Source organism: Thalassophryne amazonica, chromosome 3 (genome assembly GCF_902500255.1).
Source record: "Thalassophryne amazonica chromosome 3, fThaAma1.1, whole genome shotgun sequence".
NCBI classification, from domain to species: domain Eukaryota; kingdom Metazoa; phylum Chordata; class Actinopteri; order Batrachoidiformes; family Batrachoididae; genus Thalassophryne; species Thalassophryne amazonica.
The window spans coordinates 79,874,133-79,901,953 of NC_047105.1; the positions used below are offsets into that span (position 1 = coordinate 79,874,133).

The 27,821-nt window shown below is 40.4% G+C and overlaps 1 protein-coding gene across 4 annotated transcripts in view; it reads left to right on the forward strand.

Moving 5' to 3' along the window:
* foxp4 (forkhead box P4) overlaps nucleotides 1-27,821 on the forward strand; it is a 271,351-nt gene that overhangs the window by 150,906 nt on the left and 92,624 nt on the right. For all 4 annotated transcript variants that reach the window (XM_034166924.1, XM_034166923.1, XM_034166926.1 and 1 more), the window contains exons 4-5: nucleotides 12,331-12,453; nucleotides 23,960-24,097. In XM_034166924.1, coding sequence (XP_034022815.1) covers nucleotides 12,331-12,453; nucleotides 23,960-24,097 — 261 coding nt within the window. The remainder of the gene's footprint in view (nucleotides 1-12,330; nucleotides 12,454-23,959; nucleotides 24,098-27,821) is intronic.

A 27,821-nucleotide genomic window follows, 5' to 3' on the forward strand; every position in this document is an offset into this window, starting at 1 on the left:
AAATTCCACACATCTTAAATGTAGCAGACGGATTATCTGGAATTTTGTTTGGCAAGTTTTCAAGGCCGCTACTGCCATGTACTGGCCAGTAGTGTTCATGACAGTATTCACCCTAAGTACTAAGCGTCTGGGCACCAGTAGATGGCAGTGTTCTATTTATTTTGACCCGGTATATCAGATGGTGGTCAAATCAACTTTTTGGCTTTGCAAATGGCTTTTTTTTTTTCTTTTTTTTTACAAATTAAGTTTAAAAACAAAACAACAACAAAAAAACATTACAAGACAGCTCTGCGGTTGGATGCTTTGTAGCTCTCCAGCAGCAGGAGGTGGTCGTGAGATGTTAAAGCTTGTTACTCCACTACACGATGCAGGACGCGCGATTAACCTGAAACTCCGTCCAAAAAATTCTCGCACGAATGAAAAATCATCTGAAAAATGGCCAAAACATGCACAGTGTAAAGCCAACATTTATGTGTCAAGATAAGGCTTTTCAGAACTGACCAGTTGTTAACCTTGTCCTTTGTTTTATCTATGTTTTTATTATTGCATTTTAACCTGTGAAGTGCTTTGTGACTTATGTCTGTGAAAGGCACTATATAAATAAATTTACTTACTTACTTACTAATATTGAGTGCACATTTTACAACATCATAAAACACATGCGCACACATTGTCTCCACATGCAAAACATTTTGCGATGACACTTCCAGGGCTCCGTAAAAATGCCTGTTTTTACAAATAAAAATGGAATATTTTACAAAAGCACATTTATCTTTAAACCAACACACGACACACGTCACATTAACATGTTGGTTTACATGAATGACTGAACCAATCAGTGTTTAGCAGAGGCACTTTTACCCAGAATGCTTTGCAGTCTGTGTTTGTTACAAAACCTCAGAATTAGTGCATTATTCAACATTAAAAGCAGAGCCGGCCCAAGGCATACGCCAACTACGCGGTCGCTTAGGGCCTCCACGCCACCAGGGGGCCCCGAGAGCACCGAGACGTTGTGATAAAAAAGTAAATATATACATGAAAATAAAATAATATTGAATCATTTAAACAAAATTGTTTTACACCCGAAAAAAATAAATTCATTTTGACAAAATACCAATACTAGGTTAATTGATGCCTCCTGTTGGCTGCTGCCACCGTTGGGCAAATTTAGATGCACCGCTTGGGTCAGGTGGTCGATGACTAATCGTGAGGAATGAAGTGAGTGCAAGTCATGTCTCAGAAAAGAAATTATCCCTCTGGAGCGGAGAAAAGAAAAAAGAAGAAGTTGGAAGACGAGAAAAAACAAGACAAAGGTAGGTTTGCATGTTCAATATTACAATTTTTGTTGTCATTATTTGCGAAATGCTCCGTTCGTTTAGTGTAAAGTGCTTTAGGTGTCTTAAAGTCAGAGGCGATTGCTCTAAGACTGCAGCTTCACAGTGCTTTAAACAGTGTGGACGCTGAGCGTCCACAGACAGAGTTCAATAGCGACACAAAGAGTGCAGCGAAACGAGATGAGTCATTGGATAAATGCTGGGCTTTGTCCCGCCCATCGGATGCTCAGCGTGTCTGGGGGTCTATGGGGCAGTGGGCTGGCCTCGGCTGGCCCGGACGCTCAGCTTCTGCATGATGATTGGATGATCTGTCTGAGGCTGAATCCCTTTTTGATTGACAGTGAAATGAGCGAATCAGCGATCTTTTGGTGTAAACATCTGTGGGAGCATTTTCATTCTGTTTTGAGTTGAACCGGAGACTTTGTGTGACGTAACGAGGCCTCGCTTGCAGTGGTCACGTGATGGGGGCGTGCTCGAAACGCTGTTCACTGACACTTCTGGTTCAAAAAGCTCGATGCTGTGTCGAGCAGACTGACTCGAGCTTAACATCACTACAAAGCACTCACAGGTGGACACACTTCACTACTAGCCTCGCGCCAGTCCCAGCTAGCGAGCTAGCTAGGTAGCAAGCTGCACATAATGGCAGACAATTTGAATGTTGTGGACCGGATTTTGGCGAAGCCATTTGATAGTCTTCCTTACGAAGAAAAAGAGTTAAACAGCAGGGCAGATCAACTCCTCAGGTTAATTTGGTGCAAAAGGTGTGGAAAAGTAGCTCAGCTCTCAATGGTTTGCAGGCCAAAGTTAAAGCAATAGCCCCCAGTGCAATGTTTGTACATTGCTATGCACACACATTGCTGTTATGTTGTGGATTTCTATGTTCATTTTGGAGATTATTTAAGTATTGTATTTATTATTTAAGTATTTAATTTTGATTACAACTTTATTTTTCTGTAAGATAATGTGAATGTCATTTGATTCTATTTTGTATTTGGATATTGAACATTTTGCACACCATTGCACATCTGAAAGAAATTAAACTATTTAACGTGTTTACTATAAATGCAGTCTCCTGCCTGCTGATGTTACTTTCAAATAGTTAAATTAATGAGCCATACTTATACATCACGCTGTATGTAGAAGTTAATTAAAACATATTTATGAGTTTGCTACCCCTTTAAGGTTAAAAACAAGAATGACACCTGTATGATGTAAGATAATTACAAATAATGCTAATGATTGTGGGTACGTTACACACATAACAGTGTAGCCTATGGAATAATGAGGCATCTGGTGCTGAGGTGATGGTAGGGGGGCCCCCAAATGAAATTCTGCTTAAGGCCCAATAAAGGCTTGGGCCGGCCCTGATTAAAAGATATATGTTATATTTTAACTTTGTACAAATGACAGAATTGACATTAATGGAGTTATTCTATCAGTATTTTCACAAAACCATAAGTTAGTATGACTTTATTTTTCAAGACCTCTGCCTGACCGGAGCATTATGATTAGTAGAGAGCTCATTTTGTGGGTGCTCTCAGGATTCTTCTGTGCAGCTTCCTATAGGGGGCAGCATGGTCAAATATGGAAATACTGTCTCATTCTTTGGGTCTTTTTTCGCTTTTGATGCTTTCAAAAGCGATCGTGTTAAAAGTCAATTTCAGCTTCTTAGTAATTGCAAATGTACCAGAGCCAATACTGGAATTTATCGGTTATCGATTATCTGTAACTTCCAATACATTTTTGGGTGGTTTATCGGTTTATCTTTATCAAAGATAACTTTTCAGTTATCTGATTATCTGTTATCGAAGTTAATTTTTTGGTTATCTGTGCCCACCACTGTGTATATACAACTCCTGGCAAAAATTATAGAATCACCGGCCTCGGAGGATGTTCATTCAGTTGTTTAATTTTGTAGAAAAAAAGCATCACAGACGTGACACAAAACTAAAGTCATTTCAAATGGCAACTTTCTGGCTTTAAGAAACACTATAAGAAATCAAGAAAAAAAGATTGTGGCAGTCAGTAATGGTTACTTTTTTAGACCAAGCAGAGGAAAAAAATATGGAATCACTCAATTCTGAGGAAAAAATTATGGAATCACCCTGTAAATTTTCATCCCCAAAACTAACACCTGCATCATATCAGATCTGCTCGTTAGTCTGCATCTAAAAAGGAGTGAACACACCTTGGAGAGCTGTTGCACCAAGTGGACTGACATGAATCATGGCTCCAACGCGAGAGATGTCAATTGAAACAAAGGAGAGGATTATCAAACTCTTAAAAGAGAGTAAATCATCACGCAATGTTGCAAAAGATGTTGGTTGTTCACAGTCAGCTGTGTCTAAACTCTGGACCAAATACAAACAACATGGGAAGGTCGTTAAAGGCAAACATACTGGTAGACCAAGGAAGACATCAAAGCATCAAGACAGAAAACTTAAAGCAATATGTCTCAAAAATCGAAAAATGTACAACAAAACAAATGAGGAACGAATGGGAGGAAACTAGAGTCAACGTCTGTGACCGAACTGTAAGAAACCGCCTAAAGGAAATGGGATTTACATACAGAAAAGCTAAACGAAAGGCATCATTAACACCTAAACAGAAAAAAACAAGGTTACAATGGGCTAAGGAAAAGCAATTGTGCACTGTGGATGACTGGATGAAAGTCATATTCAGTGATGAATCTCGAATCTGCATTGGGCAAGGTGATGATGCTGGAACTTTTGTTTGGTGCCTTTCCAATGAGATTTATAAAGATGACTGCCTGAAGAGAACATGTAAATTTCCACAGTCATTGATGATATGGGGCTGCATGTCAGGTAAAGGCACTGGGGAGATGGCTGTCATTACATTATCAATAAATGCACAAGTTTACGTTGATATTTTGGACAATTTAAAGGATGTTTGGGGATGATGAAATCATTTTTCAAGATGATAATGCATCTTGCCATAGAGCAAAAACTGCAAAAACATTCCTTGCAAAAAGACACATAGGGTCAATGTCATGGCATAGGGTCAATGTCAATGAGCAGAGCTGATTTGATGCAGGTGTTAATTTGGGGGATGAAAATTTACAGGGTGATTCTATAATTTTTTCCTCAGAATTGAGTGATTCCATATTTTTTTCCTCTGCTTGGTCTAAAAAAATAACCGTTACTGACTGCCACAATCTTTTTTTCTTGATTTCTTATAGTGTTTCTTAAAGCCAGAAAGTTGCCATTTGAAATGACTTTAGTTTTGTGTCATGTCTGTGATCTGCTTTTTTCTACAAAATTAAACAACTGAAGGCCGGTGATTCCATAATTTTTGCCAGAGGTTGTATATATATATATATATATATATATATATATATATATATATATATATATATATATATATATATATATATAGCTTTATGATTGTTATATTATTGATAACACATTCTGAAGATGTCAACTATAAGCATGATTGTAGGAATTTGGGTAAGTAATAAGACAGTGTCAGTGTATGTGTAGACACCTGGCCATTAGTATCCGTGAGACAAGCGAGCAAAGCAGAGCGGCCGGCACTTCTTCCAGGGTGAGGTGGTAATGCTTTGTGACAAGGATAAACAGCACTGGGGTTTGCTCCTACCAGGAGAGGGGGGCTTAGGAGGAGGGGAGGAGGTCTGTGTCAGGCTTTCTCTGGTTTCTCCTTGTCATTTTTTCAATTATCCCTCTCTCCTCCATGTCCCCACAGACCCAGAGGCAGAGCCTGCATCATTTAGACTGAGAGCCTGTTTAGATTCTGATTATGGCCTCCTTTCTTCTCACCACTCACCACCATCAAACACATACACACAGACAAGTGCTGCAGATTTTGAGCCAGTATGGGGTAAAATGACTGAATAAGTAGTTTTATCTGCATCAAACGTGCTAGAGGGCTCATCTGACTCTTATTCTTTTAATTTCCATGTTTGTTAATTTGTCACCCAAATTTACCTTATTGTAAATGGAATTCTGTGGGTTCATGTACAAAAAAAAACAAAAACACCACGCAGCAGGTGTGAAGTCCTGTTGACGTTGCAGCATGTAACCAACTGGTCTCGATATAAACACAGTTTAATTTCAGTTCACTTCCTCCTTCTGTTCCCGAGGTTTCATCTGAAATGGAAAGTGGGGCTTCCCTCCTTGTTAGAATGAAAAGTCATCAAGGGAGGAGAGGAGAGCGGGATGTAGCCTCATTGAAATGCAAGTTACATACCCCTCTTCCTTTCTCCTCACCCTTCTGGGACTCCATGCCTTTCTCCTCCTTCTCCTTCCCATCTTTCTGGCACTCCCTCGCTCCTTCTCTTCCTTTGTTAATCAGTTAAACTCCCTCTTCAAACAACCCCTCTAATTACTCCTCCACACTCTGTAAACGACAGAGCTGTCTCCAGCTTCTCCTCACCTCCCCCAGCTCCCTCTTTTTCACGGATGGAGTTGACCTCTGTCAACTGGCGACACTTCAGCAGTTTGCGTGTCTCCCTGTACATAAATGCGCGCCCCCTTGCAACAGATTCTTTCACGTTTCTCCCTTCGTTAATGATGAGGGGAGCAGCGTAGGTTTTGAAATCTTCATTAGCGGTCATCAGACTCTCATTGAATGATGATGTTGACGTTGCAGTTTTCGCCACAGGCCGGAGCCAACGTTTTCTTCAAAGGCTGGGCAGGGTTGTTTTCTGATTCACTTTTTAACCACAATTTCCTTCATTCCTCCATCCCTCCCTTCCTATCTTCCATTTAAATATTATCCCTCCTCTCTCCTTTTCCAGCTACCCCCCACCCCAGCTTCACCTCTCTCTCACTAATCTACCACATCTCTCTTTTAAATTAACATGCAACATGAAAAAGAAAGGACGACAGCAGGGGGAAAAAAATTAAATGCATTTAATAAATGGCTGACTTCAAATTGCCCGGCCTTTCAGACTCTCCCTATTCACAGTCCAATGAAAGGGGAGAAATCATTCACCGGCAGAGACAAAGCCGAATGAAAATATAATTCCGCATTGTGAGGCGCTTTTGTCCTGGCCCGTCAAATCGCTAATGGTGAGGCTTTTGTTTTGCGCCGGCACTCTCTCAGGCTGGCGGTGTTGTATGGCGGTGGCAACGCATGCTCCATAATCACCACGCTTTGTGATATTAGATTATAGGGGCAATTAATAGCGTCAAACCTTAACTACTCAACATTCAGCCTCAAACACGTGCATATGTGTGCGCACGTACGCATGCGTGTGCACGCACGAAGGCAACACCCCCACATGCGCACACATACAGTGCGGCACATGCACTTGCACACACGTTTGGCTCTCTCGTCAGCGCGTCAGCCAACACGCAGAAAGGTGCTATAACTCCAGTAATTATTATGCCTGTGACTTAAAAATGTCAGTGGCGGTGTGTATAAAATAGAATGTATGAGTTGTCAGGCAGGAAGAATAGGATGCACAAGAGCAATTAATTACAGCTTTTCATTTGGAAGCTTAGCGTGACAAAGCCCCACGGCGGGGGCAAGCTGGCATGACGCCAAGCGGCAGCCATCTCCACCCACACCTTACTAGCTACCCTGCTGCCTCCTCTGCCACAATGCCACCCTGTGCCCAACTCACCCCGCTGTGACTCTGTCTTCTCTCAGCTAACACACATGCACACACGTACATTTATTTGCACACTTACAGCTCAGATGATTTGAATCAGAATCAGAATCCTTTTACTGTCATTTTACAGTGTACGCAGTACAAAGTATAACGAGATTAAAAAAGTAGCAGCTCTCTTTTCAGTGCAGTGGTTTATGATAAATAAATGATAGAGTTGAAATAAAACAGAATAGAATAATGAGAATGAAGGAAAGCAAAAAACTGTACACAATATACAAAATACGAAATAAGAGGAATGTGCAAAGATGTACGACACTAACTGCAAATATAAAGAAAGTTCCGTAGGAGAGGAATATTATATTGCACGAGGGAGAAAAAAAAATCACAGTTCTGCTATTTCTGCTATTTGAGTTGCTGAGCTGTGATCCTTACCAACCAAAAACAACAACAGCATTGATTTACTTCATTCGGATTTCATGTTGATGCTAATTAGCAAAATATATCGTTACAGCAGAACGAATGTCCAAATCTTTAGGGTCCTTGTGCATCCTCTTTGACTGCATGATTGTGAGACTTAGATGCTAACCAGTGACCTAAGCTGGAGATCAGATGTCTTTGGTATCAGGTCTCTTGGAGGATCCTTGGGTACTGTTGGAATCACTTTGTATCAAGCAAATGGTTATATGAGGACACTAAGATGAGGAGTATCACTTGCATTATGAGGAAGTACCAGCTTATAAATTTTGGCCATGTGGTGTGTTTCTCTGCATGATGCAGCACATAGATGCCTGAGTATTGAGGACCCCAGCGGCTGGAGAAGGCCAAGGAGATGCCCATATTTCACCTGGCTGTGACAGAAAGATGACTGTTTTAGAGATATGGGGATGGACAAGTTGCCTGAGTGGTTGTCATCCAGGAGGTGTTGTGGATGTTGCAAGGGAGGCACCAGCACATGCTCCCAGACTTGACTAATTAGCTGATGCTAACTGGTGCAGGTGACTTTGAGTCAGAAACTGCATGCATTCTGCATTCAAAAGCACCTGCTTTCCTACTTTTTAGATTATAAAGAACTGATGCAGGGCAGCACTTTGAGGGTTCAGATGGTGTGAATCCATTTGCACAAGCTGGGAAGTCATGTTTCTTTGCATTTACTGGTCAGTTTTTACCATTTCTTTGTGAGATTGTTGTGCTGGGGTTGTTGTGACAGCCAGATACTCATTTTGATGTTAAACCATCCTAATTTATCTGGGCTTTGGAGCAGTAAAGGGGTAGGCTGAGGCAATTAAGGTTTCTGTATTTTACTTAAAAATTCATCAACCTGATTGGAGGCCTCATTTTTAAATGGTGTGTACACACAAAAGCCAAATGCTCATCACAAGTTGGAAAAAGTTGGTGAAATATGTGTGGGACTTGAACATGTCCCGATTTTCAGGAGCTTGGTCATACTCCCAGCTGCTTTGGCTTAACTCCCGCTCTGCTTGGGTGGATTGGTATGAGCACAACACAACTCAGCATCCAGCTTTCATGCTCTGCATGGATAGAGATACCTTCTGCTCACCCAAGCTGAGTATGAGATATACCCCAGAGTTAAGCTGAACCACGTCGAGCCTTCTGTTGAGCTCTCTCGAGCTGAGCACAAGTCAACTAAGGTGGCTGGAAGTATGACCAAGATTTAGTTAAAAAAAAAAAAAAAAAAAAAAAAAAAAAACTTTCTCCTGACTGTTTCCAACCGATGTGCTTCTTTTGCAAACCTCTGCACCAAACGTAGCCAGATGAGAGCTGCTTGGGGAACTCACCCAAGGTGTATACTCAGGCAGGTGTGAGCTGCTTCAGACACACAATAACCACTGGTACAGTAGCACAGGATTCTGCACCTACAGCACACACAAGGTGCTGCTTTTCTGCTTTCGTCTGCCAGACCTCTGGCTGCTCTGCTCCACCTTCTTGCTTTACCGGATCTCCTTCATGATATTTTCCCGTCACACTCACTACATTTAATCCCCTCAGGAGCTGAGGAGACAGACTGCACTTTCTGGCACTCCTCATGCACAGAGTCATAGGATTTAACTGGGAGAGATTGTTGTTTCACAGTGCAGGGAATACAGATAAATGGTCAGTTTCAGGGACAATAACTCACCCACGTATGTCTCTGTAAAACAGCCGTCACTTTTAACACACAGGAATCTGTCTATTGAGTAGACAGCATGTTTTAATGATGTGTAGCAAAGGCTGTAAACACTTCACCTCCCAGACTCCCTTTTCTTATTGATTTCTCAACCATAATATTATTTCAAAAGCATTTGTCCTGCATTGTGACTTTTTCTGTACACGTCTACATTTATGCATGCATCGAATTTTTATTTACGCAGATATTATTACGTCTTCACTTTGGCTGTCTGTTTATTATCAGATTAGCATCTGTACCCATCTCTGTGTACAAAGTGTGCATGTTCATGTGTGTTTATGAGTGCTTGCACGACGCATCTGCACCCAACATCAAGTCTCTCTGTCTGTCTGCCTGCAGCGCTATCTGTGGCGATAGACATCACATCAGATAGCCACTTTGTTGTTCCTTTCTTCTTAGCCAGGCTTGACTGTGTGGAAAGAGAATCACAGCCATCTTAATCATGTGTTTATAGTTAGCAGATAAGAATGTTTTATATATATATATATATATATATATATATATATATATATATATATATATATAATTTCATACGGAGATTACATATCTGGCCCTTTATCTCTGCCTGTTGTCACAGAAAATAGCTTTTTATTTTATTTTAAACAGCACCATTCTAGTTGCACAAAGTGTCAACAAGATGATGATGATGATGATTTATTGTCATTACAATAAGTGCATCATATTCCCATGTGCACGCGATGTTGCATTGGTGCGTTTGTCTGGTGTTTAATCTTTTTTTCACCTAGCCCTAATTGACAATTCCACATTTTACACATGTTGCACCAACAAATGTTCTGATATACTTGGTAATCACCTGATAAAAACTGGGATTTGTAGCCTCATCCAAGTATTGCAATTTAACAATCTGATTATGTTCCATATGTTAGAATTTCAGTGCCATTTGCATCTAAACAGAGGGAAAAGAAGTAATAAAACTACTACACGGCCTATAAATAATTTTCACCTGTTGGGCATTTAGTTCTTTTTTTATTGTTTTATAAGTTAAAAATTCCAGATTTGTATTATAATTATTATTATTATTGGGTTTTATTTTTTACAATTTAAAAATTTAACACCTGTAATTTCTTTTTTATTATTATTACTTTATTTTTATTGCAAGTTTTTAAAGATTTATAAACAATACACAAAACCAATCTGGAGGATGGGAGGAGGTTACATTTATACATACTTAACTCTGTAAAGCACTCTGCGACTTCACATGTGAAAAGGCGCCATGCAAACAAAAGATCTTCCTCTTGTTCTACTGTACATTCAGCTGGTTGGTACATGGTGCAGACACTTACTCAAGACCTATACTTTCAATGTGAAAACAGATGTCGACAAAACAATCTATTTTAGTATCTACTGAATCTAATAATCTATTTTAAAATATAAAAAACAAAATTATTCACACAGTATTTTGTTTGTGCATCTTCTGGTTTTGTGCCACAACAGCATAATTCACTGCATTTATGTGGCCCTCTGTGCTGGTAAGCTGTCTGAGATGCTTCCCCACACCACAGTGCTGCCTCCACCATGCCTTTCACTTAGGATGGAGGGTGGAACATGGTGTGTTTTCCCATTGGAGGTCCACACAGCTCTTAGAAGTTGACAGCTCAGCTTTAGATCAGAATTTTTCCTTTTCTGAAAGTGGAGAAGTGTATGTGGTTTTATCTGTTTACAAGCACTACGTACCAAAGATTAAACGATTAATGAAGATGGAATGAGCAATTCATCAAGCTGTCAACAAGCTAAAGCAAGACCCCAGAAAAGAAAAGAGCCCAACAGAACTCCACTGTGGGAAAATCCTCATCGTATTCCCAACTTTCACTGAATGTATGTGTAATGCACTTTTATTTTTTGATGAGTTGCATTTTTTTTTTTGATTATGTAACTCTGATCCGTGTCTTCCCCCGAACCTGTGTGCCACTACAACTGAACATTACACCTTCTGTGTCTGCATTCAGGTTATGTACACCCACACAGGGCAGGGTTTCTGTTGTGTGTTTGTGTGTGTGTGCGTGTGTGTGTATATGTGTGTGTGCGTGTGTGTGTGTGTGTGTGTGTGTGTGTGTGTGTGTGTGTGTGTGTGTGTGTGTGTGTGTGTTCACATGTACACTGTGTGTGAGTGAGAACAAAGTACTTTAAGTGAAAACAGTTTTGATCTGATTTGGACCAAAGTTGGTGAAACAACTGACAGTCCACCAAGAGCAAAGTGATTTGATTTAGGAAAAAAAAAAAATCAATTGAAGGTCGAGGTCAAAGTTTTGTCTCACTGCTTGTACATGGGAAAAATTTAGTGTTGATATTTTGAGGAATTATTTAAAGACACTCCTGTGATTCCCATTAATCACTTATATGAAGTCATACATCACCTTTATATTTGTCACATGAACAGTGACCTTGGGTTTGACCTTGTTTTACTCAATCTATTTTGAGCCAGCATGCATTAAACTTATAACATCTATTAAACTATATATTGTAGTATATATTAATCACAACAAATTAATTTGCAAAATAGCACGGTGGCTTAGTGGTTAGTATTGTTGCCTCACATCAAGAAGGTCATGGGGTTGATTCCCATCTGTGACTTTTCTATGTGGAGTTCTCCCCGTGTTTACGTGGGTTCCCTCCGGGTGCTCCGGCTTCCTCCCGCACTGAACTTAAGACAAACTTAAGTTCATACAATTTAATTCATTCAATAGATTTTGATCTAACTTACAAACTTAAGTTCATACAACTTAATTAATTCAGGTTTGACCAATTGTAATGCTTTTTTTTTTAAATCGGTTCTTTTTTCACATCCACATCCAACGTTATGCAGGTTAGGTGGATTGGAAACTTTAAATTGACCATAGGTGCGAATGTGTTTTTTGTCAATATGTGGCCCTGTAACAGACTGGCGTCCTGTTCAGGCTATATCCCGCCTCACGCCCTATGACTGCTAGGATAGGCTCCAGCCCCCCGGTGACCCTTTATTGGAGTAAGTGGTTGAAGATGAGTGAGTGAGTGTGAATTTGCATACGGTGCACTCTGAGTGACCCTTATAATTTGCTTAGAACTGAGCCTTCAGCTGCAGCTACAGTCATGCTTTGAAGCCTTTTCAAGCAAATTATAAACAAAACAAACTTTTTAAATCTGCAAGTTACAGTTGTACTATTTAAGTGTTGTCAGAATGTAAAGTTTATGTGTGTCTGTGTCTACTGTGTCTCCAGGTGCCTGTGTCCATGGCTATGATGAACCCACAGATGATCACTCCTCAGCAGATGCAGCAGATCCTGTCTCCCCCTCAGCTCCAGGCCCTTCTGCAGCAACAGCAGGCGCTGATGCTACAGCAGGTAACAAACACACACTGCTCCAAGGCAGTCTCAGGCTGGCGTGTTTGAATGCGTCTGTTTTAGTAGGTGCTGACACACACTGGGCGTGATTATGTTTTATTGAATGCTCGGAGATCTTTGAAGATAAACACGTCCACAAATCCACTTGTATGCACATTGTCATTTGGAGTGCCTCCTCGTTGCTCGGAGAGCGTGCATGCTCCTGCTTGCAGGCAAACACACACATTTGTAAGCATTTTAGAATCACCCGGTGAATCATAGTGATTCAGGACCACGATGATGCCAGGCAGGTGATAGAGCGGTTGCCATGTCGACACAAAACAATAAACACTCTCGAGCTGCAGCAGATCTGTCAAATATTGGGCCACGCCACTCAGTGACCTCCTACCTACACATGCAAAACACACACCTAACCTTGTAAATGCTGTGAAGAGGGCTATTAACCACGCAGAGATAGACGAGTAATTGCAGCATCGGGGACAGCTAGAAAACACACAGAGCAGACGCTAGATTTAATAAGGAAACGGTAGCTTTAGGCATGTAAAAATTGCAGTTGGAAGATCTGACAACATGTATCGTAATGGAAATGTGAAATGTGTTGGCTTTCTGGAAACAGACGTCTAAGAACCTCTTCACCAGCTCGTCCCCCCCCCCCCCCGTCTCTCTCTCTCTCTCTCTCTCTCTCTCTCTCTCTCTCTCTCTCTCTCTCTCTCTCTCTCTCTCTCTAACGAGGAAAATTGAGACAAGGAGAAAAGGGGGTTGATAAGACGCACACCCAGCTTTTACTCCAGCTATTAAAACCACTGAGTTTAACATTGCTCTCCCACTTAATTAACCACAGTGTGAATATCTGCAAATCAGGCACTTTTACGCAAACACTCACATATCACTCACTGAAGCATTAAATTTCATATCCCCATGGCAATACAGCATTGTGAAAGTAAGGTTTACGGCCCACTGCAGCGCAGCATGGACACACATTTGCGTGTGTGGGTTTGTTTGCATGCGTGCGCGCACACTAACCTTTAAGTATCTTCTAACCTTTTACTTAATGCTACAGCTGCTCTGCCTTTCTTTCCTTCTGTGTTCACTAAAGTCAAGGTCACGGTAATAGGCTGGAGAGGTGAGCGCCTCACTTACACATGCTCTTAATGCACAGAGCCACTGAATCAAATCATTAAAAAGACCTTAATTATCTCTTAATTATTTCCCCAACTCGCTGCTTTGCAGCCGAGTGTGTGTGTGTGTGTGTGTGTGTGTGTGTGTGTGTGTGTGTGTGTGTGTGTGTGTGTGTGTGTGTGTGTGTGTGTGTGTGTGTGTGTGTGTGTGTATGTACTTGCATATGCATTTGTCTGCTTGATGAGGAGGCGATCAGGTCTAGCGACGTGGAAAAGAGAGATTAACTCCGCCTAAGGAGTGATAAAACAGAGAAAAAACCAGACGGGACAAAAAAGTAGCAAAAAGGAATGAATCTCGTGTTTAAAATAAATTAAGGACAAGGAGGAACAACGTCATACAAAAAAAAACCGCAGTGAATTATGCAAAACCTACGGCTGTGATAAGATTGAAAGTGGAAATGCAAAACGCTTTTGCAAAAAACGAGTGAGGCCATTACTTTGCGCGGGCAGCGGTGCGCAGTCTGCTCGTTGTGGGGTCAGACAGATGAGAGACTGTAGCAACTGCTTCAGTGTGAAGTCATTCTGTCCTGAAAAGCCTCTTTGAACATTTGATGCAGCATGAAACAAAGACAAACTGCAGACGGACACACGTAGGCTCCATTCTCCAGAGAGGATCTGTGGTCAGTGTGACGCTTCCTGTTCAACATGTGTTTCTCTCAACAAGATTGTGATCTTAATGGAGCTTCCTTTAGTAAATTAATGATTAGTAATTCAAACAAATAAGACGAGCTGCGATCGGTCAGAGGAAACTGTGTGTTTCTGTAAGTTTGTGTGTTTCCATAAATTAGCCAGGCTTCAGTGATAAACATAACAGCTACAGTCAAATTTATTCTGCAGAGTATCAAGAGTGATTACAGAGCTCGGGTTATGCAAGACACAGCCACAATACTCAGAGCAAGTGTGAAAATAATAACAGATGCATCAGCAATTTGTCAGAGCTGCTTGGTGTCAGTGTGCAAATGTATGCAAAGGTGGTTTTCAACATTCTTATAGTTGTATTTTACTTTCTTTGAAAAATAGGAAGTATTAACACTTCTTTCACTGCTGTTTGGGTCAGATGAAGCTGAAGGCTTTGGATAGTTTTAAGCAGCTCTTATACCTAGCTGAGTTCAGCGTGGACTTTTTGCCAGGATAAAAAAAAAAGACATTTTTCTACTTTTCCCGAATGGTGTGCCCGCTTGGGAGGATTTGTTGCTAAAGTGTGCTGAGTTGTTGGGTGGCACAAATAGCCTAGCCAAGCCTAGCCAGGTATAATAACATCTTTAGCAACATTCACAAATGCTTGGCAAGCACTTGTGGCAGTGCAGAAAGTGTTTGCCCCAAAGTGTCACTATATGGACACTGAAGGTCACCTTTTGAGGCATTTAGTCATACTGAAGAGCTCTGAGGAAGCATTATTATGTGACACTAAAGTATCCCAAAATTAATCATTTACATCTGTGCTCACCCCCTTTACACAGGTCCCTAAGGTAGTGCACACTGTATTTACTAAAACTGCATGTGCACTGTTTTCTGACATTTTATAGAAGATTCATGCGATTACTCACACTGGTATTTTACTGTAAAATAATAGTTGAATTGTGAAATGGGTTTTTAAGGAGTCATTTAACCTCATTCCAAAAAGTATCTATGTTATAATAGCCAAGTGGCCTCTGCGTGCATGTGTACATATGTGTGTTTGGCTTTGATCATGGAGAAACTGCGGAGAGCTGATATTTTCCATTTGGTATGCTTATGTATTTTGGTCAAGGGTGAACGCTGTGAAAACAGAAAGTTGATAGAACAAACATTTTTGGAGAAATTAGGAATTTTAGCTAACCAGTAAACAATGGATATTGTGCTGCAATGCACTGTGGTAGTTCAGGGTTTTGGGGTTTTACATGTTATTGTGGCTCATGTTAGTTTGGCGTGATTTCCACACATTGTATTTGAATGAACTCCTCCTAGGGATTTTGTCCAAAGCACTTCAAATTTCTTTCAGATCATGCAGAGACGATACTGATCAAAAGTTATCAAAAGCTTTTCTCTATGTTGAAGGGTGTGGCCGCTATGGCGCCGCCATTTTGAACCTTTACCATGGAACATCCAGTCATGATAAGTACTTCCTTCCTTTGCCTAATTGACTTGAAACTTTACATGTGTGATGAGGGTTGGCCTCTGAACACACCTGACCCCTCTGTTTGTGTTCTGAGTGCCCCCTAGAGGATGAACCATCAATTTGGCATAACTCCATCATGCCTTGACTGATTTACTTGAAACTTCAACTGTGTGATGAGGGTCAGCCTGTGAACACACCTGACCCCTCTGTTTGTGCTCTGAGCGCCCCCAGTGGAAGATCCATCAACATGTCATAACTCCTTCATGCATTGACTGATTTGCTTGAAGCTTGAACTGTGTGAAGAGGGTCGGCCCCTGAACAGAAATCGCACTGGCCCGGGGAGGAGGTGGCACAGACACGAGGGCCCATATATGACTGCTTGCAGTCCCAGTTGGAATTGGGGTTGTACATCATTAACCGGAAATACAACCCCTGGCAAAAATTATGGAATCACCGGCCTTGGAGGATGCTCATTCAGTTATTTAATTTTGTAGAAAAAAAGCAGATCACAGACATGACACAAAACTAAAGTCATTTCAAATGGCAACTTTCTGGCTTTAAGAAACACTATAAGAAATCAGGAAAAAAAAATTGTGGCAGTCAGTAACGGTTACTTTTTTAGACCAAGCAGAGGGAAAAAAATATGGAATCACTCAATTCTGAGGAAAAAATTATGGAATCATGAAAAACAAAAGAGCGCTCCAAAACATCACTAGTATTTTGTTGCACCACCTCTGGCTTTTATAACAGCTTGCAGTCTCATTGACCCTATGTGTCTTTTTGCAAGGAATGTTTTCACAGTTTTTGCTCTATGGCAAGATGCATTATCATCTTGAAAAATGATTTCATCATCCCCAAACATCCTTTCAGTTGATGGGCTAAGAAAAGTGTCCAAAATATCAACGTAAACTTGTGCATTTATTGATGATGTAATGACAGCCATCTCCCCAGTGCCTTTACCTGACATGCAGCCCCATATCATCAATGACTGTGGAAATTTACATGTTCTCTTCATGCAGTCATCTTCATAAATCTCATTGGAACGGCAGCAAACAAATGTTCCAGCATCATCACCTTGCCCAATGCAGATTCGAGATTCATCACTGAATATGACTTTCATCCAGTCATCCACAGTCCACGATTGCTTTTCCATTGTAACCCATTGTGCCCATTGTAGCCTTGTTTTTTTCTGTTTAAGTGTTAATGATGGCTTTCGTTTAGCTTTTCTGTATGTAAATCCCATTTCCTTTAGGCGGTTTCTTACAGTTCGGTCACAGACGTTGACTCCAGTTTCCTCCCATTCGTTCCTCATTTGTTTTGTTGTGCATTTTCGATTTTTGAGACATATTGCTTTAAGTTTTCTGTCTTGACGCTTTGATGTCTTCCTTGGTCTACCAGTATGTTTGCCTTTAACAACCTTCCCATGTTGTTTGTATTTGGTCCAGAGTTTAGACACAGCTGACTGTGAACAACCAACATCTTTTGCAACATTGCGTGATGATTTACCCTCTTTTAAGAGTTTGATAATCCTCTCCTTTTTTCAATTGACATCTCTTGTGTTGGAGCCATGAATCATGTCAGTCCACTTGGTGCAACACCTCTCCAAGGTGTGATCACTCCTTTTTAGATGCAGACTAACGAGCAGATCTGATTTGATGCAGGTGTTAGTTTTCGGGATGAAAATTTACAGGGTGATTCCATAATTTATTCCTCAGAATTGAGTGAGTCCATATTTTTTTTTCCTCTGCATGGTCTAAAAAAGTAACCGTTACTGACTGCCACAATTTTTTTTTCTTAATTTCTTATAGTGTTTCTTAAAGCCAGAAAGTTGCCATTTGAAATGACTTTAGTTTTGTGTCATGTCTGTGATCTGCTTTTTTCTACAAAATTAAACAACTGAATGAACATCCTCCGAGGCCGATGATTCCATAATTATTGTCAGGGGTTGTATAAGGGTTGAGTTCTTCTTGAAAAACTGTTGAGGTCTAACATTCTAAAAACATTCTGGACTCAGAAACCATTCCAACTCATTATAGAAACTTTGTACAATTTATTACCACTCTTGAAAAATGTCAGCTACCTATTTTATAAACAATACCCAATCTAGAGCCCGTGGATCCCCACAGGCACCACTCTAGTCTGCTTTAATTTATATATAAAAAATCAATTCAGCAAATGAGGACATTGTCGAAGACGTGATTTTCTCTTTTATTTACCTTTTCCAGAAGGATTTCTGTATTAATCTGTTCCTACGTGTTTTGAATATAGTCTTTGTAATCATGCAAGACATATAAAGCTATGTAAAGTTGTGAATGAGAAATCATTGGAATGGTAAAAATCCTGCCCGAACCTGACCTTAAATGCAGTGGTGTAGTCTACATTTTTGAAGTGGGTAGACTGTGTTTTTTGTCCCTCATCAACCTCGTGCATTGCGCCCCTGGTTATTAACATTTTTAACACCATAACAACAAATAGATCTATACTTTCCATCTGATCATTTATATTATATATTTGCCACTATAAATGTGAGAAATGTGTCAGAATGTAAGTAAGTAATTTGCACCAATTGCAAAATACAGTATACAACAGTAAATCTAAAAGAGTGATTAAAAAATACAAAGATCAAATACATTTATTTTTTGGCATCTGAAAACCTAATTTAACAAAGAAATTTAATTAGGTCATAAACTAGGAATAAACAATGTTTAAATCCAGCCAAAAGTATCATATGCAAGCTACTGTGTATTGTTTAACAGTAAATAAGACAACTTTAAGTCACAGTCACTCAAAAAAAAAAAGTGACTGTGACTCCTTGTTATTAAGAAAGAAAAGTTCTCTTAACAATAATAAGGAGCAGATTATTGCCTCCCAACTAAGTATATTGCAAGAGTTCACTTTTCCTCCCTCTATTTAGTATTGGATATGAGCCTGTACTGTCAAATTCAGCAGCTGCAAGATTCACCCTTCATATAATCCGCATGGCCCCACGTTGTTTGTGGACAGTTTAGATGCATAAACAAAAACAAAACAGAACACACCGGTCTACATGAGCATGCACTGGCTGCAGAGCCTCACGCCTCCTACCACAATCTCTGTTAAAGTTGACAGTCCATCATCAGGTCCAGACGGGGGACTGGAACCTGTAGGCTTTGTGGTCCATAAGGAAACCTACCCAGTATAAACAAGCTAGTATTAGTATACGTTAAGTTCCATTAAAACAGCAGCTAGGCTGAAGGACAGAAGCCGGGACAGAAGCTAGCTCCCAGAAAATTCACATACAACAATGAAAATATGGTAGATGCTTGACTTTGCAGAAACCTTTTCAACCCATGACAAAAACATTGTAGGCCAAATCAGTGGCACAAAAGTATAGTATGAAGACAACCAACTAACTAACTAAGACAACCATGCAACTACTGAGAGTATGCGACTTACCAGTTCCAGTCATTTTAAAACTACACTATCCAACAGCCAACGGGACTCAAGCTCAAGAGACATCTGTAGATTACCGGCAAAACTCTATTATTTTTTAAAAAGCTGTTTCATTTTATATTTTAACAATAAATGAACGGATCATTAAAAATGTCCACGAATCAAAGTCAAAAGACATTTGCTCAAGTAGAAGCTCTCCACTTATTGTGCTCAAATTCATATTTTAGAAATGACTCTGTCCTGATAACAACATTAAAAGGCAATTACATATTTTGTCAAAATTACAAGTTGAAATGACCATTAAAAAAATTCATCAAGAGGTTTATGTCACAGAATTCCTACTTTACAATCACAGCAGTCATTGTTAAATTATTTCCTGTTGCAGTTATAATAAACATTTGTATTTATTTACAGTGTCTGTTTTTCTGGTTGAAATGAGATATAAATAATTTGCCAGACTTTATAAAAATGTACAAATTTCCATGTTATTTTGTCTAAAAATAAATGTCCGAGGTTCCTTATGTTAAACAAGAAATTATGTAATCTGAAAAAACAGGTGGTTTTAATTTACAGATGAAAGGTTTCTAAAGAACCATTTATTGATTTATTTAGCTATTTTAATTACAAGTGTTCTAAACTTTTTTTAACAGTAATCAGAAATTCTGAGGTAACAAACAACAACAAAAAACATTTCCAAGGATTTTTCTTCAGAAAACTGCTCCATAAATGAGCAGTCCTGTGACACGTTTGTTTTGTACAGATCAGTGGTTTATTTCTACACCGATCCATTTTTTACAGATCAGTGGTTTCTGCCACTAGTCTTCCGTGTTTTGGCCCGATGCGTCGTTCCTATTGGACAACGCAAAGGTACGTCACAGCTCAGAAAGTTGGATTGGCTTGAACTTTGTCCACGTCAGCCTGCCGACAAGTGGTAATGCGCGCTCCCGTCAGCATCTAAAAAGCAACGCGTCTCATTGAAAATAATGCTTTTTAGACCGTTTTTTGACGCATCTGATGTATTCAGTGTGAAAGGCCCATTAGCTTAGTGAACAAATAAAAAACTAGCTGTCGTAGGCTAGCCCACTTACCAGCAATGCAGACAGCACCAGGTTTATCTCCTCCACTCAGGGTGCAGACTTCATCAATCGGCCCTGAAGCAGCAGGTGAACGTTTTCGGAAAAAAAAAAAATCTAAAACCGAGGTCTGTTTTCTTTTCATTTTTTTCGGGTAATAATCACCATCGATACTTTCTCCAGCATTCTTCTTGTTTGTGTGCGGCTTTCGCGCTGATTAGCTGGTAGCCCCGCCCCCATCTGTCTATGAGCCAATTAAAACTCTTATCTAGCAGAGCGAGCGGGGGTGGGACATACGATGCACTCTGCAGTGATGGACGCCTGATGGCTGTCTTTTAAAGGGAGAAAATAAAATTACAGTCAATAAGCGCTTATTGTATTTACACCGTCACGTTCCCCGGGGCAATTTGAAGTTGGTAGACGGAAATTCCCGGTCATTTTAGGTGAGTAGACGGCGTCTACCTGCGTTCCACGTAGACTACACCACTGCTTAAATGTAACACAGACTCCCTGATAGATTCAATCCCAAATATACAGTAAACCAGAAAATGGACAGGATTGAACATAAGAGATTAATGCAGGTTTTTTGTGTTGTGTGATCATTTTCATGTTCATGTCATGATGGTGGCTCTGGGCTCACTTTTGCCTTTCTATCAAATGGTCAAACAGACTAACATGTTGGGACAGCAGAGAATTATAAAATAATCTATAGGGTTAATTAATTAATTACCTAATTAATTAATTAATTCGTTAGGTAATTAGCATTAATTAATTAATTACTTAATGTTAATTTACATTATGTTTTGATCAGTGAACAGGACGGCACTGTGATGTCAGTTCCTATGTTGTTACATCATTACATAGCGTCGTCATACACTATAGGATGTATCATCTGCTTCCACCCATCCATTTTCACTGTGGAAGAACATATCAAGTGCTGTATGATACATATGATACTAGTCCTGTCCCCAGGTAATGAGACCTCCAATACAGAAGTCAGACAGACAACTGACACATATACCATACATATATAGATTGTGATATTTTGTCAGCTCTCACAAGTCTCAACTGGTCTCTGTTGGGATCTGTCATTTGCGTTTACACCAAGCTTGCATTGCGACTGAATTGTGCGAGTAAACAATATGTTAATATCTGCAATCATTGATGCAACCCCATGCAGAGTTAATTGAGTATCTGTTATGACCCATAGGATCAGGTTGAGAGTGAGTTGAGATGTGAAAGTTTATCAAGACCTATTATGAGACCCATGTGTCTGTTAACTGGTCGCACAACTTGTGCGAGTGTTTTAAACAGTTCAGTACACTCGCACACCTGTTGGAGACCGAGGGGGAGCGATGGAGAGTGATAGCGACCAAGAGGGATCTTTTTTCTGACCATGGTGACCCCATTGTGACCAGCCTGCAACCCCAGTGGGAGTCTGAGAGTGACAGCGAGCAGGGGCTGTTCTTCGATTGCAGCTAATGTTTTTTTTGATTGCAACTCTTGTTGTGCACTCGGTGTAAATGGGGTGGGAATGATGACTTACTGGATTTTATTTTTGTTCTGATCATCAGCTGTGTTTTTGTTGGTGCCATCACCACCGCCTCCTGGCAAAAAAAAAAAAAAAAAAATGCAGGATATGTATGAATTCTATTGTAAAACTCCTTTGAGTCTGGTCTGCTTGAGGTTTCTTCCTCAGAGGGAGTTTTTCCTTACCATTGTTGCTCTGGCGGTTGGAAAGATTAGACCTTACTTGTGTGAAGCACCTTGAGGCAACCTTGTTGTGATTTGGTGCTATATGAATGAAAATAAATAAATTAATACGTACGAAAACATAATGCACAAAAACATTCATTTTTGTGCATTATGTTTTCGTACGTATTAATTTTTCTTGAGACTAGGCTGGGTGTTTGAAAAAGTCTTGCTTTTTTCTCCTGTGTTGTTGCCCTACTTGTGTGACAACTAGGCCATGATGATAACTTGGGCATTCTCAGCCAATCACCACCTGTTGTTCAGTTTCTAGATTCAGTGACTCCATCGTCGCTTCATAATTATATAATAGAGAGTGAAGTTAGAAATGAGGGACTGGACAATCAAGTCTAGGATGATACCACGCTTAAAGTGGGAGTAACCATATAAGTGCAAGAGCAACCCTTTATGTGCAAGTGGACATTAGGCTTTTTGATGCAATATTTTCTCTCGACTGCCACCTGCTGTTCAGAATGTTGCAGTGGGGAACATTTTAAATACTTTGCGCTCTTTTGCTTCTCCCGAGCTTGATAAACTCCACACAACAAAATAAGCAAGCCAAACCTGAGGAGGTTGCTTTGGCAGTGAAAGTTAACACATGGCAATGTTTAGTTATGTCAAAAAAGACATCATTTGACATTTGAGGTTTGCTTACACTGTATTGAGTTTGTCACTGCTGATTTGTGCATTCCATTCTCTGCTATTTTTCCTGAACCTCTACTTTAAATTGCCATGATACAGTTTGTCTGTGCAGCTGTAATAATATTTTTTTGCTTTATACCTGCCAATGAAGTGTTATAGTGGGATTTTATACTGTGTGTGAATTATGTTTGTATTATATAAGTAGCGTCCACAGCTCACACAGTTACCTTGTGAAGCTGTGCTGACATTACCACGATAAAACACATTTTGCAGGGTCTTCAATTTTTTGTGCAGGAGAATCGTGTGGAGGAAAGTGGAGGAAAGTCCCACTGCAAAAATGCACAGCATTCAAAGTTCTATTTTTTGATTGCAGAAAATCAGTATTAAGTAGGACAGTGACTGTGGTCACAATGAAGGCGAAGCTCATGATTATAGCATACATGTCAGAATTTCTCAAATTGTGCAACAACAAATCCATGACAAATGGTGAGACTCATGTAAACAAACCTGTATGGGGAAATGTCAGCTTTCAACTGCAACTGTCTGGTTTGATGTGAAAATAATTTTAAATCCCAAATCAGTCATTAATATGGTCAAGTGAATGACGTGGCTCATGTTATCAATGAGCCTAAAGCAGAAGAAATGTACAGTGGCAGTGATAGTTCTGCGGTGGTTCAGATCTGTAGTGCAGCATACCGAGCGCAAGAACGAGCTTGTCACAACATAATCAAGCCTCATTCACAGATATGCATCACAGAAGACGACAGTTTGAAACCTTGCCTATACCTCGGAAAACCTTAGAGGGTCAGCAATGGTGTATGAACGTAATGAACCAGGATTTTCCAAGTTTTAACTGTAGCAGGATTTTCATGTTCTCAAGCTTTGAAATAATTTTATTATCCTTTGCATTTCTGTCCAACCTGTAACATTGTTGTGCACACTGTGACATCACTGAGAGGTTTTCCCAAAGCACCCACATTATACTACAGGCGTAATATGGCTGCTTTTGCACAAATCACATGGTGCACGTTAGGTGCATTGGGCGAGTAAACAGCACACTAGATCAGACTGCGCTCTTTGCACGCCTGTTTGTCTCAGTTATAGGCTGTGACCTACTGGAATGTATATCCATGAAAGTGAGAATGCAACTGTACTCTGCAACATTTGCCTTTGCTTGTTGATAAATCTGCAGCATGCGCACCCAGCCATGAACTGAAATCACACTCTTTACTCGTTACTTCATTGTCGTATTGTTGAGTTCAATTCCAGAAGTGTTGTGTTAACTCACCTCTTATTGCTCCCTTCCACCTCCTCTTTTCTGTGCCCGTCTCTAGTTACAGGAGTATTACAAGAAGCAACAGGAGCAGTTGCATCTCCAGCTTCTTACTCAGCAGCAGCAGCAGCAGCAACAGCAACAGCAACAGCAGCAGCAGCAGCAGCAGCAGCAGGCTGGCAAGCAAGCAGCGAAAGAGGTGAACGTCTGTATGCGCTCACGTAGCTCAAGTACAATTACAACACATCTATAAACACAGGTTTTCTTTGCTCTCATCCTCACATTTACCAGACTATATATATATACAGGCATGTCTCACTAAAGGGAGTTATAAATTTCGATTTCCATTTTTTCAGCACACTGCCATGTGATGCAGTTCTGGACTAAATCAAACATCATCCTGAAGTATTCATTTGCATGCCTCTGGCTTTAAGCCTGAGGTGAAATCTCTCTGTAGGAGGCGGTCTGCCACTCTATTAATTGTCAATTAACCCCGCCGGCGCCACGAGCCTCCCTGGCTCTCACTTTCTCTTTCTCGCTGGCGGTAACATACATGAACACACTCGCACAGATGCACCGTGTTCCAGCTTTAACTACACCTGTGGTATACAGAGGGATAACGGAGGATGAACCCGGATCACGCCGAGGCACAACAAAGAGGATTCCGATCGATCAGACAAGATTACTCTCATAACTTGCCTGCGCGTGTATACGAGAGGGTGTCTGTGTGACTTTTTGTGTGTGCGTGTGAGGGAGATGTTTTTGTATCAGTAGCAGGAATGCTCATTCACCAACTGAATACGGAGAGGGCCACGCTGCAGAGACACTTCAGTACACGGGTCTCACAAGACTTTTCTGATAAACGCATGAAGAGACACATCCTAGATTTCTCCCCCTTCCTCTCCCTCAATCCCCAGCAGTGGCACCCAACCCCCCACCCCAACAGCCCACTCCTCACGACAGCGGTCAAGCAACTCAACCATGACCAAAGCAAACCAGTTGTGGTTGACTCGCATGTTGAGAGGGTGTCTGAATCGCTTTCCCTTTCTCCCTTCTCGCAGCCGTTGTCCCACTTTTCAGGTTTGTTGTCTTGCAACAACGAGACAAGTGCAAACGCTGGTCACACATCTACACATACATGCAGAGAGGGAGAGGGCTGATATGTGATGGTTCACTGCACAAACACATACACTTGCGGAAATATGCCTCCCTACGGAGTTGTATACAGCTGATATGACAAAGACTGTTTTCAAACAGTCAGTGTTTTTCACTCGCTGCGAGCCTTCAGTCACAACCAAAAACTCTTCTTTATTCAACTCCCCAGTGTCTCCTGGTCAAGCAGGTGCTGTCAGATCCTGAAACAGATGATGGTTTTCATCCTTCTCGTGTTTGCAAGCCTCCATGTTTCTGTGTTGTGATGCATTGAGCTCAATGATCCACGCCAACAAATGTAGCAGTTTCATACATCTGAGAGGCTGCAAGCAAACACTGATTCAGGCAGCCAACATAATCATACACTGAAAAAAAAAATGAATTAAAAAGTTTTTTGAATGAACTTGTTTTAACTTGTGTGTATGGTTGATCAGAATGTGTCCAACTGACATACTTTTTCTCTGTATATATTTGGGATACAGAAGAAAACTCTTATTTGGACACATTCTGAACAGCTATGTACGCATTTAAATCAAGTAAATTAAACCAGCTTTTTTCAGTGTATGTCACACCCCACACATATATCAAACACACCCCTTGTCATGTAATCTCTATCAGCTGTTCCTTCTTATTCAAGTTGTTCCTTCCCTGCCTTCTGCAAACACCTCAGCGGTCATGAAGGTTGTTTGTTTTTCCTTCTATACTTCTGCTTGTTCACTTACAGCAAAGTCGGAGGATAGAATTATGGTTAACTAAAAGCACTCGGAGAGTGCAAACCTCCGCCAAGGCCATGGGGTCACTGACGCCATAACATCTACACGCCGTGGAATTATTAAAAATGTCTAACAATGATGTTTGCTAGTAAAAAAGTTTCATCAGCTGTGACTGGATAGCATGTATCCTTCACGCTTAGCATAGCAGTTTATTGCAACTTGCACCTTTCCCAGAAGCTACTGTCATCTGAGCACTGATATTGATATTGCATGTGCTTATAGACAAAAACAAATAAGATGGAACAAAATTCTATTTATTATTCAACTAAACTGCAAATATATGAATTTTTTAACATTTATGAAACACTTCTCTAAATAAATAACAGTAAATTCTGAAATAGAACTATTTTTTTAAGTGTTGCATGTGCTACACAAGACCGACCCTAAAGAGATTCCCTCCTTGGCACAGTGATCTATTCAACAATTCAGTGTTACAACCAAAACTATGATACATAAACTTTTCTTTCCTTTATATTTGACATCCTTGACCATGAAAACATAACACTAGAACTTGGAATCACTTTTATGTCTTTATTAGTTCAAAAGTTATTGTATAAAAACGATTTTTCGGTAATGGCGGTTTTCTTCTGGATCTAGCTCCATAACATTTGAAGCTACATCAAATCTGATGACACCTTACTGAATCAGTACAGATTCAGCTACAGTTTGGTGTTAGTTGTGCATCTCTAGCTTCATTTGCCACCTCACACTGACACATTTTCTATTTTCCCTATATTTTTGCATATTCTGGATCACCAGATCCGGAATCCGGATCCGATCATCATCAAACTTTGTTGTTTGATAGAACATTTGACTATGTTACACCCTAATTTTTTTCAAGCCTTTCTGCCTTGTTTTTGTGGAGTTAGAAACTAGAATGTCAAAATTCCCCCTATCCCACAATGGTTAAGAATCATTTAAAAAATTCCTGGATCCGGATTGTTATCCGGATCACCACTAAAATTTAATCACTTATTCCTCTTGTCATTTCCAACCACTCCACAAAATTTCATCAAAATCCGTTCAAAACCTTTTGAGTTATCCTGCTGACAAACAGACAGACAAACAAACAAACTTGACCGAAAACATTACCTCCTTGGCGGAGGTAATTAAGGTTTTTTTGATGTGCTGATATGCGTCCCCGCCATCTTTTAGCACCATCAAGCCAACTGGTGGAATATAGTACTGTGGTTTGGGGACACGATGAACAATTACAAAATAATGCAGCATATGGAGGCGCTCAGTGTTTATATCAAATGTTGAGAAACAGACAAATTTGAGCATGTAGTAAGACACCCAGGTGATTGTTTTCATTTATGGCTCAGGGAAATGTGGGATTTTCTTTTAAACAAAATAACTGTTCAGGTTCGGATAATAATTAAGTCCTACATAGGTCCTGAGCCCAGCAGTGCCGATGCTTATCCTTGCATTCCGTAGCAAAGTCACATTTACTTTTTGTTTGTGTGACTTACTGTGACTTTTAGCTCTCATCTCTCTTTTCTGCAGTTCTACTACACTTTTTTGTCTGAGTGAAAGTGATGCATTGAAGGGGGGAAAAAGCATGTATGCGAGTGTCTCTGGTGCATTTGGGATCGGTCAGGAGTCGGCTTAATGAAGTGACTCTGACCATCAGAAGAGACGCCTGTATGTGTGTGTGTGTCTGTGTGACTGGCAGGCTCAGACAGTGTGTGATGTGCTCATAAATCACATTGACAGCCTGTTACTGCGCTAGCTTTGGCCACTCAGCCACAGCTAATGTAAACAGAACACAGGCACGCTCGCACTGTGTCTATGAAGGAACTGTGGTCATATCTCAGGGGAGAATGAGACACGGGGGGTTGAGCAGACGAAGAAATGAAATGGGCAGACAAGTGGAAGAGGAGGACCGGACAACAGGAGGGCAGGACAGAGATGGGAGAGGAGATATAAAATACAGTCAGGACTCTTTCATCATGCCGGATCATTCATTGCAACGAATGACAATGTGACCATGTGTTT